Source organism: Haemaphysalis longicornis, unplaced genomic scaffold (genome assembly GCF_048455015.1).
Source record: "Haemaphysalis longicornis isolate Haplotype H1 unplaced genomic scaffold, Haemaphysalis longicornis Haplotype H1 scaffold_1, whole genome shotgun sequence".
In the NCBI taxonomy this organism is placed as follows: domain Eukaryota; kingdom Metazoa; phylum Arthropoda; class Arachnida; order Ixodida; family Ixodidae; genus Haemaphysalis; species Haemaphysalis longicornis.
The window spans coordinates 275532253-275549273 of NW_027526203.1; the positions used below are offsets into that span (position 1 = coordinate 275532253).

Consider the following 17021-nt stretch of genomic DNA (forward strand, 5'->3'; position numbering starts at 1 on the left):
TGAAGAACTCGAAGGCAACCCAGTAAACGAGGAGAGTGAGAATAACTCATGCGCGCCGGTGATAAACAAGCTAATAGCAGCGCCAATATAGATAGAAATCAACTTTCGCCGCCCCCGCAACGGAGTCTCCGATTAGGTTACTTCAGTTCCAAGCAAGGAGGGCAAGAATACCTAGTGAGCGTGGGTAATAAACAAGATAAAGATAAGAGCAGCGCCAATATAGATCGAAATCAACTTCCGCCGCCCCTGATAGCGAGCGCCGATCAAGTTTCGCGCGCCTCTGATGCGATCACGTGGCGAAACTGAAACCACGAAACGCGTTGACACGTACAAACGCCGTAACGCGCCGAAGCCAGAGAGTTCTGTTTTTCACCGCAAGAAGGTAGCACAATCAAATTTCAAACACTTCTTGTAAGTCCCAGGAGGTGGCAGCACCTCCCAGGGAGCATGCATCGTTAATATGGCGCGAAATTTCAAACGGATGCTCGAAATCGTACCCGTACGGCAAAGACCTTGCGGGACGGAAAACCGCCGCAGTACACGTGCGGCAAAAACCCTCAAAGGGTTAATGGCCCTGCACACCTAAAACAGCACTATAAATACTTGAGTGCGGGATAATTCATTACGTTGAATGGCCTAAAAATCGCCTGCTTCGGTTTCCCACGTTTCCAACCCGGTGAGCGCGTAAGGCTGGTGGAGCCGTTGTTTTGACCGCCCCGCTGCTGGAGCTAAGCAGCTGAGCTGCCTAAAGGCGTTTAGGCCTACCATCGCGGCGAATATTTAATGACCGCTTTCAATAAAAGTCCTGATGGCGACTTCTGTTGCAATTGTGGGCTATATTATCGGCTGCTTTCCCGCGCGTGAAACTTTATTTTCGGCAAGAGTGCTTCTCTAGGTAGCGGTTATGCCTGTAGCTCTGGCTACATGCATCAGTTTGTGAACGCGCCAGCGCCCAGTCGCTGTTGTTCGCTGTGCGTGTGAATTGATGTCACAAGTTTCTGACGAGCGTTGGAGGCACATGGCTACGTCACTTCTCCCTACCATGGAGTGATGTCACGCTGATGACCATTTGCTGCGCACCGCTCCGCGTGCTGTTCCGTCGGCGCAATAAATGAGATCAAATTGAAGTCTGTTCCATGCATCACAGGTTGCTCATATTTCAGCCAGGGTATTCTGTTGAGTAAAGGAAGCGAACGGTGGAATAAAATTAACGCTGAAAATTGGTGTCAGTACTCCTTTAATGAACAGTTTATTTTGCCATGTAATCTACGGTGTGACAGTTCTTCATTGTAATGTCTGATATATCGTTGTGTAACCATTACTACTAGTGGGTCGGACTGTGCTGCCAATGCTTAAAACTGGTGGCTCGGGTTGAACTTGTGACTGCTCGTACATGTCCTGCTAGAGTTGCTAAACTAAGTATTAGCAGCAGCAGCTGTGTGTTGATTGGAAGTAAAGGAATCCCGACACTTGTACGAGGCTATTTGATTGGTACAGGTTAGTTTCAAGAAGCTGGTTCATGTAGTGCAAGTACGAGTGGCTAGTGATTGTCTGCGAGTCGAGGGCACTACAAGAGAAAGAGGATTCGTTAACGAGGTGTGTGTATGCGCGTGCGTGCGTGTGCAGACGCAGCTGATGGAAGAGAGCCCAGAGGAAGCCCAGAAGCGAGACGAGATGCTGCGCATGTACCACGCCTGCAAGGAGGCCCTGCGCATCATTGGGGACGTGTCCATGCAGACCTCCTATCAGCCGACTCCCCCACCCGTCAAGGACGACTGGCTCAAGATGCAGCCCCCCGACTCACCACGGTGAGGCACCAGGGACGGGGCATGCCCTGAGCTCTCTCTCGTTTAAGGGTGGTGGGCGGGGCACAGTTCTGTCTGGATGACCAGTTACCCGAAGTAGTCGCAGCTGTTGAACTTCACCCTAGCAGACAGGGATTTGCAACGTCAGAATCAGTGGAAGTTGACTGGCAGAGAAGCTTTTAAAAATCCCGGAATTAATTACATAAAGTTACACCCTACAGTCAATCCTGGATATATCGAATTACAAGGGAATCGCAAAATAGTTCGATGTATCGATAATTCAAAATGTAAATAATGCCTACGTGAAGCTTATCTGATAATCCCGCACATCACTGAAAGCTTTCCGAGATGGTGACAAGCGGTAACTTACGGACTTGTTCTCCAAAGCACTGAAAATATGATACACAGCACGACTACCACCAGACTTTATTTAGCCTGAAAAAAATCAGTGAGCTTGGCTTGTTTCTTCTTCTGCGTTATGAACTTCATCAAACTATCTTCAAGCTTGTTGATGCTGTCCAAATGACAGTCTGGTGCTGTCCATTGCGCCAAAACAGCGACGAATCACGCTGAACGCTCACGCAAGCTTAGCTGCGGTAGGTGGCTGGGTACCTTCGTCGGAGTCGCTAGTACAGTTTGCTTCTTCGACAACGCACATGTCCACCACAATCTCTGCTTCATTGCGATCTGCCACATCCTGCACGCTGTCTTCAGCAATTAAAATATCCTGAGCTGTTGCCCCATCCGGGATGGCGTCTGAGAATGCCACCAGCGCTTGAAATTCACAGTCGAGGCACCCAACGCCGTTGCCTTTGATGTCTGAGCACATCTCGTCTGGATCCACCACCAATCCCACTTTGTGGAAGCAGTTTACCACTGTGGTTTGCTTCACGTCGTTCCAGGCATCAGTGAGCATCTGGGTTGATCAAAGGTTGATCAGGAGCCTTTACTCGAGTCGCTGCCCATATCCGACCTTGAAAGCTTTCATAAAGCCTTGGTCTCTCGAGAGGCTGCAGCTTTGCTGTAGTGTTGGCCTTCAAAAACTTGACTGTGATGTTTTTCAACGGGCTGACGGTGTGATGGGCCGAACAGTTGTCGAGCAGAAAACAAACTTTGCGGCCGGACTCGTTATCTTTGCAGCTATCGTTGCTGTTTTTCGCTATTCGTGTGCCTCAAACTTTGTTTTGTGGTTTTGCTGTTACTGTGTTTTTGTACGTGCGGCCGAGTGTGCTGAGAACTGTAGCATATAGGGCTATATGTCGATTGGGCGCTTGGGCATTTAAGGCCTTGATGTGCGTAATAATAAACCAGTTGCGAGTCTGCGCTTGTGCTGTCTTCATGTGTTCCTGTCCCCATTATTAATTTGCCCGCAGTTTGTTTTTTAAGATGCAAGTTATGGTGCCAAAGATAGCCTCATACCTTGAATATCCTCTACGAATGAGGCAGTATGTTGAGTGAACCAAAAAATAAGAAGTGCTGCAATGGTGCAGGTGTGCCCCTTGATTACAGGCCTACTGCTGTGGAGACATGTTCAGTTTGGTCAAGCAGGGGAAAAGATTTCTGCATGCGTTGCGCATTAGGCAGGCTGCAAAGTTTATCTGAACACAGGTGCAGCTAGCCAACTAGACTTTTTACCCATACTGTTTGGCCCTTCCTACCCCGCAGGAGTTAAAGTAATTTGTACGGCTGTGCCGGGGGCATTTTAAGAAATCCAAAATTATGTTAGTCTAACCACGTTACAAGAGACACTCAAGGGACCGGGTAAACGTCTCTTGTAGCCAAGGTCTCTTGTATGCGATGTTGCTAACATGTCGAACATAGAACAAACCAAACCGCTTTCATTCAGATGTCTCGTATAACCGAGTGTCTCTTGTTACAGTGTCTCTTGTGACGAGGTTTTGCTGTATTGTGACCGCAGTGTGGGCCGGCCAATTTTGTCCCCATTGGAGAAGCTGGCGTGCCGGCTGGTGTGCCTGCCTGTCTTGTGGCAGATAGCAAAGGTGGTTGTGTGCTTGCAGGCCGGCCCCTCCCTCCCCGGGGGGTCCCCGGAGGAATGTGGGATCTTCCCGGGCACCCCCCCCAGTCCCAGCGGTGGCCAACCGGCCAGCCCCAGTGATCCCATCACGGCCCGAGGCAGCGGGCAGGCCGCCCCCGGCAGCCCCACCCAGGCCTATCAGTGCCGCTTTCCAGGCACCCCTTGTGCCTTCGTGAGTAGTGCTGCCCTCTCTCTCTCTCTCTCTCTGCCTGTGCTGGGGCAGCTGGGCTCCTAAAGGGGCTGGCACTTGGTGATAATACAGAAGTCTTTACTCAGGCATGCCTTATAGTGTATGCTGCCAGGTCTTGTTGGAAGTCTTGGCTTGGGTTGAACCACGAAATTTGCTTGAAAACTGATTTTTTTTTGGGGGAAAAACAGAGATCCTGGAATCTAAAACCCCTAACCTATTCTGTATAAAACTATAATTAATGGTTCCCAACGATCCGACAGGTAATTTAAGCATACTGTACATAGTATGAGTTGCCTGTGAATTCGATGATGCAGCGCTGCTTGAGTGGCCCGTTCTTTGCAACGCGCAAGTTGTCAAATGTTCTAAACTAGCAAATTTTTCTTACGAATGCCACTTGTGTGTGTGGATTGGAGACTTGAAACAATGCATTCCACAAATTCTAAAAATCGCACTGTTTTGTAGAATGCTGTAGGAATTTTTTTTTTTTATGACGACGATGGTTGAACGTGAAGCTTGCTCGCGACGGATTCTTTGGTTGTTGTCTGAGCACCATGCACACCTCTCCAAATCCAAACCGCTTCGGCCATGTCAAAATGGAGCAATCGGATAGACGCCGGCTTCATAATGCGAGGTACCCAGGTTCGATTTCGGCCACGGGAAGAGTTTTTTTTTTTCTTTCACTTTGCCCATGATCATTCATCGTCAGAGAAATTGCAGCCATACGTAACCTTGCCTCGAATAGCAGGATCGGGAGGGAAGTGGGAACATGTGTTGGAGCGAGGCAACTTGCAAATCGGAGTGCGGCTTTGTCCATTGGTCTCTATGGCCTTTACAGTACGCTAGTTCACTGTTGTCAGGGTTTGCTGTAAAGCTCCCTAGACTCGAACAAAGATATATCTTCAGTGATAACTTCTGCATTGACGCGAGTTCAATCCCAACTGCGGCGGCCGTTTTTCTGATGGAGAAAAACGAAAACGCTTGCCTCTGTCATGGTTTCGATGTGCATTAAATGTCCCCGGGGGGGTTGATATTATTACGGAGCCCTCCACTATGGCATACCTCATAGCCCAGGTGTAGTTTTTGCTCGTAAAATGCCCACATTTTAATTTGAATTACTTCGCATCTCTTTCGATCTGATGGGGTGCATATGCCGCACTATCACTTGTCACCCTTAGCATTAGGAAACAAAACTTGCGTAAGGTATTGCTGTGAAATTTCCAGGTTACCAATATGTCTGCGGGGCAACTTACTACATTAAAATCTACATTCAATTTCAGCCTCGTAATGCAGAAATAAGAAATGGAAGTGTTGGTGTTTAGCTTTTCTCTGGCCATTTTCCCAAAACGCAGTTTTTTACTTGTGGTGGTACCCAGGAAGGCAATAGCTGGATTTACAGGCAGTTTTTAAATTCTGTTCCAAAACAGTTTCGTAAGAACATAACAATATTTGTTCTAAGTTGCTATGAATTTATAATGAAGAGGTAATAATCAGCGATTGTGGTCACAATGAACAACATAAATTGAACATTGGGTTAAAAGATTTCTGCGAAAAAATTAAATGCCCTGTCTTGTCCTGGGGCATCTCTACAGAAATTTTCTTAAGGAATTGCAGCCATCCACAGTGATTTAAGATTTCTTCTAAACGTTCCTAAACTGCTGTAACTTGGCAGCTAGTGTAAACAGTTGCATATAAATGTAATGTTTGTGTTGTGAAAATGCCCCAAGTGTTTCATTCATACATCTTTAAAAATAAAAAGTTGGTTTTGAAAGGTAGCCTCCCCCTTAAGTGGTGCTGTATATAAAAACGTGGTTTTAATCGCATGTGCAGCCAACCTTTGAACATGCTATGTTTGACATTTAACAAAACAGCATTGCGAAATTGGTTTCACTTTTTCTGAGGTCTGTTGCAATCAATACTAGAATGCCGTCCTCTTTGCATGGTACTGCATCTTACAGAACCAGCAGGGCAACTCTGCATTGACATCTTCATACTTAATTTTATCTTTCAGGCCATGGACAAAGATCCAAGCTGCATCTGCTGCCCCACCTTTTCGTTTTTAGTTTTTTTTCTCTCTCCAGGTTGAAGACATGCATGTTTTTGCTACCACGATGCCTTCCTCCGTGCTCCGTGTTCGATGGCCTTCACTATGCTTTTTTTTTTCTTTTCAGGGTCGTGCTTCTGCTTCTGGGTGTTTGAAAAACTGTAGTGAGCTCTGATAAGCTTGACATGCTAAAAGATGCATTACAGTGGAACCCCGCTGATACGTCCCCTGGACTTACGATGACCTGCTTCTTACGACGGATCACTGAGGTCCCGGCAAACTCCCCATAGAAACAATGCATTAAAAACCCAGATGATGTGACTCTCAGGTGCACACGGTCCCCTTCATACAATGGACCCTGGCGTGGATAAACCGGCATTTTTCTCATATTTTACACCGCTTCGCCGCCTCGTCCCGACCTGCTTTATTCTTAAACACTGTTTGACGCTGCTTGATGTGCAAAGGATTAACTGGCGTATTCATGGGAGGTTGTGGCCATTACTACACCAGTGTGGCCAATCCTGCTCTGGTGAGGGAGTGCATTACTGGCAATGGTCGCCGGTGTCAGGCCGCACCCCAAGCCTCATTCTGCAATTCCATCAACCCGCGAATTTCCTTTCTTTTCTTTTTTTTCTTTTTTTTTTAATTCGGTGGGAATTGTTCGGCACCGAAATTCGAACCACGGTCCTTCTGCACGCGAGGCGGATGGTCTACCTCTATGCCACCGCTGCACCAGTGTATGACAGTGTATGACAGCTGCATCTTACCGGTACTCACCTACGGGGCAGAAACTTGGAGGCTCACTAAAAGGGTTCAACTTAAATTGAGGACGACTTAGCGAGCAATGGAATGGAAGATGATAGGTGTAGCATTAAAGGACAAGAAGAGAGTGGAGTGGGTCAGAGAACAAATGCGTGTTAAGGACATATTAGTAGAAATTAAGGGGGGACGCGGCTTTCAACTTCGGAAAAATGACCAAAACATCGTTTTTTTGAAACCCACATATTCGGCTTCTAAGTTTCCTATTCTATGCGTCTGCAAAGTTTTTAGGCTGAAAAGCGTCGCAAAGTGGCATAAAAAAATACTTTTGTCAGGCGCGGTGACAAACTATCAGCGCAAAAGGGCGAAAAAACGGCAATTTTCGGAGCGCTCTATCTCCGCACCGGTGCCACCGGGCGCGGCCATTTTGATATGGTTAGATCGGCCGAGCGATCGTCTTTCCGGTTCTGCTCGCCTCTTTTATCTTCGTTCATTCACAAACGCACAAACGGCAGAAAAGAAACGACGCACAAACGAAGCTAGAAATAGATGCTGAAGCGCTATTGGTCCTCGATCGGGGCGCGGAACACCGACCCTCCTGATTGGATGTCACGGGCGCAATGCAAGATGGCGGCCGCCTGAGCTGCGTAGCGAGCGGGTTGAGTTCATTTTCGCCGCTTCGCTCGGCCGAGTTTCTGTTCAATCTATGGCATTCAACACGGACGTTATCGCGGTGGGAATGCCGGAGATAACGAGCCAGATTACGGGAAGTTGTGTGGCTCGAAAGGAGGAGGTCATCGAACGCTTCGTGGTGCGCGTGACTCTACCGTCGCCAGACCCCGGAGGGTGACGCGGTGTGCGCGCTTGCAATAGCGGTTCGTGAAGTGAACTTTTGGTCGGGTTTGCGATGTTTACACGCTTAGTTATTGCTGTGTTTTGACTGTGGGCTCGCTAGCCTTGAGAAAGAAACGGTCGACGCGTCAAACGCTGCGGCGCGCACGGCATAGCCGACGCGCATTGGGGCAGCACATGACTGGGCAACCGGTTACGATTGAACGCCAGTAGTTGTAATTAATGCCTGCGTCGTTAGATTTAATCTTAAAAGCGACCTGACCAGCCATATCAGCTGTAATCAAAGTTCGATATGTCGCGGTAAGCGTGCGCTAAGATGCGCGCGAGCCATATCGCCTTTCTTGCGCAACGTTTCCCGTGCACTTGTAATTTTCATGCAAACAGGTTTGAGTTAGTAATATAGGAATAAAAATATGTTCTCTGCATTAAAAATGTACGTTTGTCGCAGCATTTTAACAGTGATTTTTTAGTGAAATTATTGATTCCATTGCTCAGGGCATACTGGCTTTGCTGCGAGAAATATTGGATGCCTTGAATGTCAAAAGTAGTAAAAAAATATGCTCTTGCATTGAAGTTGGGAGTTATGCAGAATACTCTACCAAGCTTCAAAGTAGCTCATTTTCATCCTTGTGGTATGCAAACTTTTGGCAATGAACACCTGCACGTATGAGTACTAAGTTGCTGTGCCAGGCAAGATGATAAAACATAAAAAAAAGCCAAAAATGTTCAAATTTAAGTAAAAAAAATGCTTAACTTGTTGCCATGGTGACAACACTGCAAAAGGAGGCTGTTTAGTGCGATACAGCCAACCAGCTAACCTACTTTGCATTGAAAGCCCATTGAAACCTATCTCCCCCTTCATTTGATCTGCAAAGTGGGGTATGTACTCTTCACAGAGGAGCTGAAAATGATATTTTCTGGAAAGAGAAAGGCTGTGAAAGGCACTCCAATTTCAAGGCAAGGCATTCCAGAAGCCCCATGTTCAAAAGGACATGAAAGGCTACAACCGTGACGACTTTTGATAAGTGAAACCTATGTTGCAACTTTGGAAGCCGTTTTCTCAAAACAGTTTTTTTTGCCACCTGTGTCGCTTGTACCAGGGATTTCTTTGTGACCGCTGGGTCTATTTTGATTCCGTTTCTTGCATTACATTCCTTGATGAACAGTTCAGGTCGTGACACTCTTGGTTTTCCAGATTTGTTTTTTGTGATTTTTTTATTCACATAATCGTTCACAGTCAACATGCCTATTGCACATTAACCTCTAAAAAAATGAAAACTAAAAAACATTGTGTTGTAAAAAAAAAATTCTAAAACTGTCACGACCTCGTCCATTCATTTGGGAATGCAAAGCACTTCGAACAAATTTTCTATCATGTTTTATAAGCCGCTCAAGCTCGGTACAAGCGGAACAGAAAGAAAATTTAATACATAAAAAAGTTTTCAGAATATTAGCTTGAAATTTTTATGGTGTTATCACGGAAGCATTTCCAGTTGCTGTGCCAATTTTCATCAAAATCCACAAAGAAATAAAAAAGTTGATTTTGAAAGCCACGTCCCCCCTTAAGATGAAGAAATGGGCGTGGGCAGGGCATGTAATGCGAAGGCAAGATAACCGTTGTTCATTAAGCCTCACAGAGTGGATCCCTAGAGAAGGCAAGCGTGGCAGGGGGCGGCAGAAAGTTAGATGGGCAGATGAGATCAAGAAGTTTGCAGGGATAAATTGGTCGCAGTTAGCACAGGACCGGGATAATTGGAGATTAATAGGAGAGGCCTTTGCCCTGCAGTGGGCGTAGATAGGCTGGTGGTGGTGGTGGTGATGATGATGATGATGATGTGCAAAGGTCCACAGGCGGGCCAGACCACTTGCTGAACAGATGCAAGAAAGCAGGTGGGTACTCGTGAGCGGAAGTTAACCTGCGACGGCCCCACGTGGCAGCAGTATGCTAACGCGCCCACTGCGAGAAGTCGACGTTCAGGTGGCAGGCAGACCGTGAATTTGAAGCTCCTGTTGAGCTGCCGATGAACATGAAAACACATACAATGCACCACCACGGCGATGACTGAACAGCCGCTTTCCCCACCTGCTCAATCCAAGTTTATTCCTTTCACAACACTCTCTCTGCCTATATCTCTACTCTCTACTTATCAGTGTCTTTCAAAGCCTCATTGTCACTCCGCTCCTTTCTCTGCTAAAATGCCTCAAATCACGCACGTCCGCTGCAAGGGTGGAGACACGTACCCGTTGGCACCGCTATTTTGGGTCACTCGCTGGCCGTCGCAGCTAGTCACTGTAGCAAGACCGCGCTACAATTTTTGCTGCAACACAGTTTACTCGCGAAGTTGGAATCATCTTATCTATTTCGCGTTGCTGGGTCTTGTGGGAAACGAAAACAGCCATGTGTTGAGCACTATGACCCAATAGCGACGACACGGGACCATTCAAAAGGTGTCTCCACCATGTACGGCAAGGCCGCCTTGTACTCTCATTCGTTTCGCTTGGGCTTGGCAGTTTCACACTCGCCTTTTCCCCTCTCAATTTGCTGAAGCACATCAGCCTTATCTCGTGCGAGCAAGGCGCAGGGCTGGCGGGCTCTAAATAGCGCCGGATGGCACGGGTGTCGCGTAGCATGTGGCGCTTGGCTGGCGGGCTAGCTCGGATGCCATGGAGGGGAGGGGGGCACAACATGGACGTTGCTTTTTTTTTTTTTAACTTGGGATTTCAGCTAAAGGTTCGGAAATCACGTAAGAACACGCTAAATATAGTAGTTTAAATAATTTCTTAGCCAACCTGTCGCGCGAGACCATCTACTAGGCCGGCATTTACCCACACCTTGGTCGTATGACACCCCGGTCATACGATGCTTTCTCGCGGTCCCTTGAAAGTTGTAATATTGCGGTTACACTGTATAATCAGTGCTGCTTGGAAACTGGTTGATCTGTGGTGCCGGACGGGTGGCCTCTTGTTTCTCTTCCTGTCATTCTAGGCTCCTTGGAGTGAGTAAAATATAAGCCACAGTGCACTTCAGAGGGTTTGTCCTAAGGCCATGTTATACAAATGCCATATGGAATGCATATTTTTCGCTCCATATAAGATTGCTAACAGTCAGAAAAACCAGCTGTTCGCGCAAGTTTTGTTTGTTGTGGCATTGACATGTCACGAGAAACTTCTGTGCAAGTTGGTGTTGGATGCAGTTGAAGTCCAGATCAAGCTGAATTAGCATGTGCAGCTGGGACATCAGGGACTATGGTCAATAAAATTTCCCACTGTCTTCTGAGTGCCTAGTAGGGAAGCTTTGAGGGCAAAGGGGACGTTTGAGAGGTAAAAACAACCTGCATTCTGTTTATGCTGCCGCCAGTAATTCTGAAGTATACATTGCCAGTTCTGGCCAGGTGAGGCGTGTCGTCGGAATGTGTGCAGTTGATCTTTCCTCTCTCCTACTACTCCATCATGCATTTGTCTGCTGTAGCAGACGATTTCTTTTGTGTGCTGTTTTGTTTATGCGGGCAGAGTTTGAAGGGCCGTCTCGATTTGCAACACGAGCCTAATGTCAGCACGGCAATTTGGGGCCAGAGCGTTGGAGGGGCAGTTGGTGGGTCGTGCCAGCCCTGGGCAGCCCTCGGGGAGCAGTTGGCGCCCGAGGTGGGGATGCTGTGCACTGCCTTCTTCTGTGCCTCTCCCCCTGCGGCTCTAACGGCTGTTCTCTCTGCTTCCTCCTCTCTTCCTTCTCCTTCCCGTGTTCCTCTGTTGGGCGGCTTCTTCTCTTCTTGCGTTGGCCCCCTCCTCTCTCTCCTCCTCCTCGCCCCCTTTGGGGCACAACCGCAGGCGTGGCTCATTGCCGAGCGTGCCGCCGCGCGTCGCTCAGGGGGCCGTGGACACGATGCTGGACGCGTTCGGCATGCCCCTAAACAAGTGAAGAGCCCCAGTGGCGGTGGGCAGGGCAGCACGGCGGTTCGCTTCTGTGGCTCCAACTGCTTTGTCCTGGGCTGCCCGCTCTGCAGCACTTCCTCCCGCACCCTGGGCCACGGCAACCTGGCCACGGTGGGCCGCTGCCCCGGCTGCTGCACCTGCTGCTCCCTCTGCTCCAGGGCGGCCACCGGGGCCGGAGGCCACCACGCCCAGCCACCCTCCTCTTCCTCCTCCTGACAGCCCCCCGGCTCCCACCCCCCACAGGCCACGCTGCCGCTGCTGCAGAGCTGCGCCCTAGGTCCCCCTTCTTGGCCCCCTCTGCGGGGGCCACTCCCCCTTTCTTCGTCTTGTGGCGTGTGTTCTTCGCCAGCTGTGGGGGGCCTGCATAGAAAGCTAGCACGGAGGTGGGGGGGACACACAGCTGTTGCGGAGGTGCATGTGCGCTTGCAGCAGGCGCGCGTTGAGGGCGACGGCGCTTGCCACAAAGATGGCCCTGTGCACTGCGGAGCATACTTGCACCGGAACAGGAGAAAGGTGTGCTGCTGCGCTTCCACTTCGGTTAAATGTGAGCAAATGGGGAGCATTAGACGGTCAGTGTCCCACTCGTGCGCCCCTACCTCGCGCATCGAGCAGAGGCTGTTTAGGGGGATGTGCTGGCTCACAAGTGGGCACCATTTCGGAAGCTCTTCTGTGTTACTCTGCTGCTGCTGCCTTCCAAATTTTAGGGCCAGGTGAATTCTGTGAGCCAGACAACTGCTGCCATGCTAATGTAACAAGCATCTGTGAACGTGGGCATGTTTTGTGACACAGCTGAAAACTTGTTCATCCTGCTTTGTTCTCCACCATGTCTGCCAAACTTGAATGCAGTCCCTGCATTCTTCACGCTAAACATTGTTCTCATTTTGCTTTGTGAGCAGAAATGACTGTTCAGCACTGTTCCTATGAACTTTTTTGGTTAAACCAGTTTAAACCAGGTTAAACCCTACTATGGGAAATATTCTCGAGTTCGGGTTTCTGTTTTCTCTCGTAACTATAAGGTTAAATATATTATGTGCTAGATTGTAATTAATCCTAATAAGCATTTTTAAAAATTATGCATATTTTGATAGAGAGTTAGCTAAAATTTTATGTGGCAAATACAAACTTACCATATAAATTGTTGAGGTTTGCTGATGTCTCAAACCTAAAAAGAAAATGCTAAAGGTGCCCTAAAGTATAAGAGATGTTTTTATATAAAATAGTAGACAGTCCTGCACAAATTACAGCTGCAGCTAAAACTTTTCGATCTACAAAGAATTACATTTGACCTTGCAGCTAATGTACCATTTGTCAGCCAATGCCAGGGTTCATTCCTGACAGAATACCCTTTGATTGCACAGGCAGGAGCTATCCACTAGTGTAGGCACTTCATAAATGTGGCACATAGAATTTGATATCCATAAAAAGCAAGAACTAAACAGGGCAAAAGTAAGCAAAACTAATTGACCTGCTGTTGCCAGCATTCAGAGCTGGTTTCAGCTCTGCTTGACAGCAATGTCCAGACTCGAGTCTGGCATCATAGTCATGGTTATCGCACGTATTTCTGCTGTTGAACGTTGAGATTGTCACAGAAACAAACTGGGGACTGTAACCAGTTGGTGGCATTTGTGAATGAATTGCAGGCTCATATAGCCAGCCGTCATTCTCAAAATCCATTTAGTTTCATGGTTGGTAAAAAATCACGTCCCCACAAAATGCCATGCTGAAATAAAAACTGTAGTTGTCAAATTGCCTACTAGATGGCAGGACATGTTTGGGAGATCATAAGCCTGGGAGATCATAAGCCCTAGGACTTTTAGGCCTTTTATGAAGCGCTGGCGGAGCTTTGAAATTGCCCTGTGAATCTGTTGATGTTCCGATGTGCATTAGCTGTGGTAGGGAAAGAATTAATCAGTTGTTTGCAATGTGGGCACTGCCAGGGCAATTGTTTTGAAACACTGGTCACAGATTTATTGGCTGCATGATGGCATCTAGCCTATCAGATTGGTACACTGAGGCAAGTCTAGTTTTTGGGTAGCCAGGGCGGCCGTTTTAGGCATCTCTGTGGGGCTCCGCATTTTGGAGTGCCTTCCAGGGCTGCAGAACATCTGCATGGCAGCTTGGTACCTTTTAAAAATTTCAGCTTTAATGATTTATCATAATGCATGCTTTGTGCAAGAGCCCATGGCTGATGTGCAAGTTCGAAAATCTCCATTTGTGAATGGTGGCAGGCTCGTACTGTCCAGTGAATGCTTGAAGAAGGAATATGAAAGGGTGTGTGTATTGCATGGAACAGTGTAAAGTCGCCAGTGGCGATATGTGAAGTGATATGCCTAGCTGAATGTCATTCTAGTGGCTGCTGCAACTGGAGATTTAAGTAGCTGGAAGCAGTGTTCCTATTGTGCAGCCTAGTTGGTTAGGGAATTAGATTTGTTGGCTAGTTCATTGTTTGGCCCCACTTCTTGCTGGGAACATGCTGGAGGCTTGGGTTTGTGTCAAGTATGGTTGCTTGTAAGACTGATAAGAGGCATGTGCAACTTTTGGCTTTGTTGTATTTGTTCTTTGTTTCTTCTGGTAGCTTTTTCTCAGTATTCAAGAGCCAGTCGCAAGTTTTTTTGTTTCAATTTTTGCCTGTGCCACGATGCTCCTGTAACAGGGAATTCTATTCTAGGCAGAAAATGTAGGCATCGTTATTTTTTGTAATTGTATCTGAATTTGGCTCATCCCTGTGTATTTTCAGCACCTTGTAAAATGTCTTACCCTTTGAGATGGTTCAGAAATTTTAAAATGCTGCGAAAATTTGTGCGGATTTTTTTATTACTTTCACTGGGACAACAACACTCCAAATGCAGCTTTGCCTTCTGTCGTGGTAGATCAGAGTGAGTGTACAAAAGTGCGCCCTGCTAAAGGCAAGCACATTTAAAAAAAACTTCTGCAGTGTGTAATGCTGCTCTTGAAAATGGCAAACATTTTAGGGAGCACATTTTGATGTGCTGTTGCAGTGTTTAATAAGAACCCATTCCCTCAATAGGGATTTGAGGGCTGTTGCAAAATTTTTTCTAAGTCGCAGTGCAAGTGCTGGCAAAAAACAAACTCCAATAAAAATGGAAAGTGATGTTTTTGGTTAATGTTTTTCCTGTATCAAAAATGTCTTATGTTCCTATGGAGTTCTGACATTCTGTGTTTTACCTTCCAATATTTTTGAAATGGATGGAATTGGTGGCAGGTGTGGCGACATAATGAAGCACTTAAGGGAATTTGCAAAGCGTATTTTGGAAGTACGTTTCATGATACTTTGGATTACTTTACATTTGAATTGTGGCAGCTGGTTCCACGAGAAGCGTTTGTAAATTTAGGGATTGTGTGTTTAAAAGTGTTACAAGGCACCTGCTTTCATTGTGGCTAATTCGCTGTATGTGTTGTCCTGCAGTAAGGCTTGTATCAAAAGACTGGTCAGTACAGCATATTCTCCATCTGACACAACCATTTGTGTCATTATGGGGTGATCAAGGTTAGCATTGTCAAGAAGCAAATGCATAACATACATGCATGTAAGAGAAGAACAAAGTTTTTTTTTTTTTTTTAAGGGTTCTTTTATATTCTCCATATAATCCAATGTCATCTGAAGGCAGAGCAGGCACAGCTTGTGGGTTGGTATCCATTCAGTAGTTAATTGAATTTGTAGATTTTCAGATAGCTCAAATCTGGTTCTGTGTGTCATATGCTGCAGTAGTACTCCTTAAGACAACCTGCTTGCAGGTTTTTGAGCATGCCAAGTTTCCTTTCAATCAAAGGAACATATTAGGACAAACATGTATGCATGAAAATGAGCGTCTATAGCAGCGAAAAATAGGGTGCATCGATACATATTTTGCGTGGTATCCTGGTGCAGACTTTGTGTTATGGGGCAAGATTTGCTTGGTGCCCTTTTTTAATCTATCAAAAATATTAGCTTGTCAAAGTACATGTAAAAAGTGCTTTAAATATCCTATAGTAAATGATATTGCTCAGCAAGTTGGATCATCCAATCAGGGATTAACCTTCTGTGGAAGTCATCGGAATTTGGAATGCGGGATATGCACACATGTTCAGTTGGACTTGTTTTGCCATGGTACTCCTAAAAGACTAGAAACTCTGGTATAGTGGTGCTAGCACGTTAATATGTTCCACTTTCTTGTCAGTAAATTTATGCAAGCTTTTATTAAAGCACTCATTTTGTGACTAGTCACAATTGCCAGATTAGTTGGGGTCATAGTCAGTTTCACCAATTGCCAGGGTAACCTAGAGACTCCTAGCAAACTGCGCCATTTTCGGTCCTTCTGCATGTAGTAAAAAGAACAAGTATCTGACCAGCACAGTTTTCCAAACGGCTCATAATGCTCGTTCAAGTAGCACTAAAATGTGGAGGCTAGTCGACCAATGCCAGCAGATTCCAGTGCTGAGAATACAAATGTACCACTGTCTGTTGCAGAAATCGTTGAATGACGCAGAAGATTCCAAACTGATATTGCTGCCCCATGCATATTTTTGTTTTTGGCTCGTTATATTTGTGACGTCGCAGATATTGAATGACAAAACAGGGCCGGGGGACCTTGTTTAGGCATTCTGATTGAAAATGATAAATGTATCTGCCAGCTTTAGTTGAACATGTTCATTTTTCTTTGTGATCTTCAAACCTCAGCATAGTAAGCATTTCACCAAACAGGCAGCCTCACCACCTCACAGGGCAGGCTTTGTTTTAGTTTCGATTTCGGTGAGCGAGTGGGTGAAAGCTGGGTGACTGTAGCTGTTTGACTTATTTTGTGATAGGTACTTTTTTGTATTCTTGGGGGTCTTATTTCCTAACAGTGCGCAAACGAGTTGAAGATATGTGAGAAAGGGTGGGTAGTACGTAGCTTTGTTTCTGCCCCCCTGTTCTGTCATTGTGCGATTGTGTGCATGGTGTTCTGTTCTGAAAGCCTTCACGATGCTTGTTCACCTCATTACACACCCTTTAGGAGTCTCTTCATGCTGCTGAAACAGTTTTACTTCAGCCACCCCTGAGCAGTTGTTCTTAAGGCACCTAGTTGTAGGTTCACTTGCATCATGAAATGGTCTTGCAGGCACGCTGCCTTTTTTCTTTTTTTGGCTAATTGCTATACAGTACAACTTTTGCTACTGCATAGTACACTCCCAGGTACATGAGGATAATGTGCAGCAGGTCAGAGTACATTGGTTTTTATCCCACAAGCATCATACAAAAAAGAAAAAGAAAGATACCTGGGATATGTCCAGCTCAACAGCATGAATTGTGCATGATGTTCTGGGTGCATTTGTCTAAGTTTACTTTGTTTGGCTTCTCTGCTGTACAGTGCATTATTTCCAAGTCATCAGTCCATCCAGAGCTGTTGCATGTGTACTATGGGATAACTT

At 46.5% G+C, this 17021-nt stretch overlaps 1 protein-coding gene across 7 annotated transcripts in view; it reads left to right on the forward strand.

The window, feature by feature from the left end:
• The window catches only part of Shi (dynamin-1 shibire), a 69882-nt gene that overhangs the window by 48185 nt on the left and 4676 nt on the right, over window positions 1-17021 (forward strand). The window contains exons 18-20 of one of the 7 annotated variants that reach the window (XM_077678241.1): window positions 1627-1808; window positions 3824-4012; window positions 11508-11686. In XM_077678241.1, coding sequence (XP_077534367.1) covers window positions 1627-1808; window positions 3824-4012; window positions 11508-11598 — 462 coding nt within the window. In that variant the 3' untranslated portion in view covers window positions 11599-11686. Of the gene's footprint in view, window positions 1-1626; window positions 1809-3823; window positions 4013-11507; window positions 11687-17021 lie in introns of those variants that run through there. The other 6 variants (XM_077678234.1, XM_077678245.1, XM_077678252.1 and 3 more) reach the window with 6 other exon arrangements.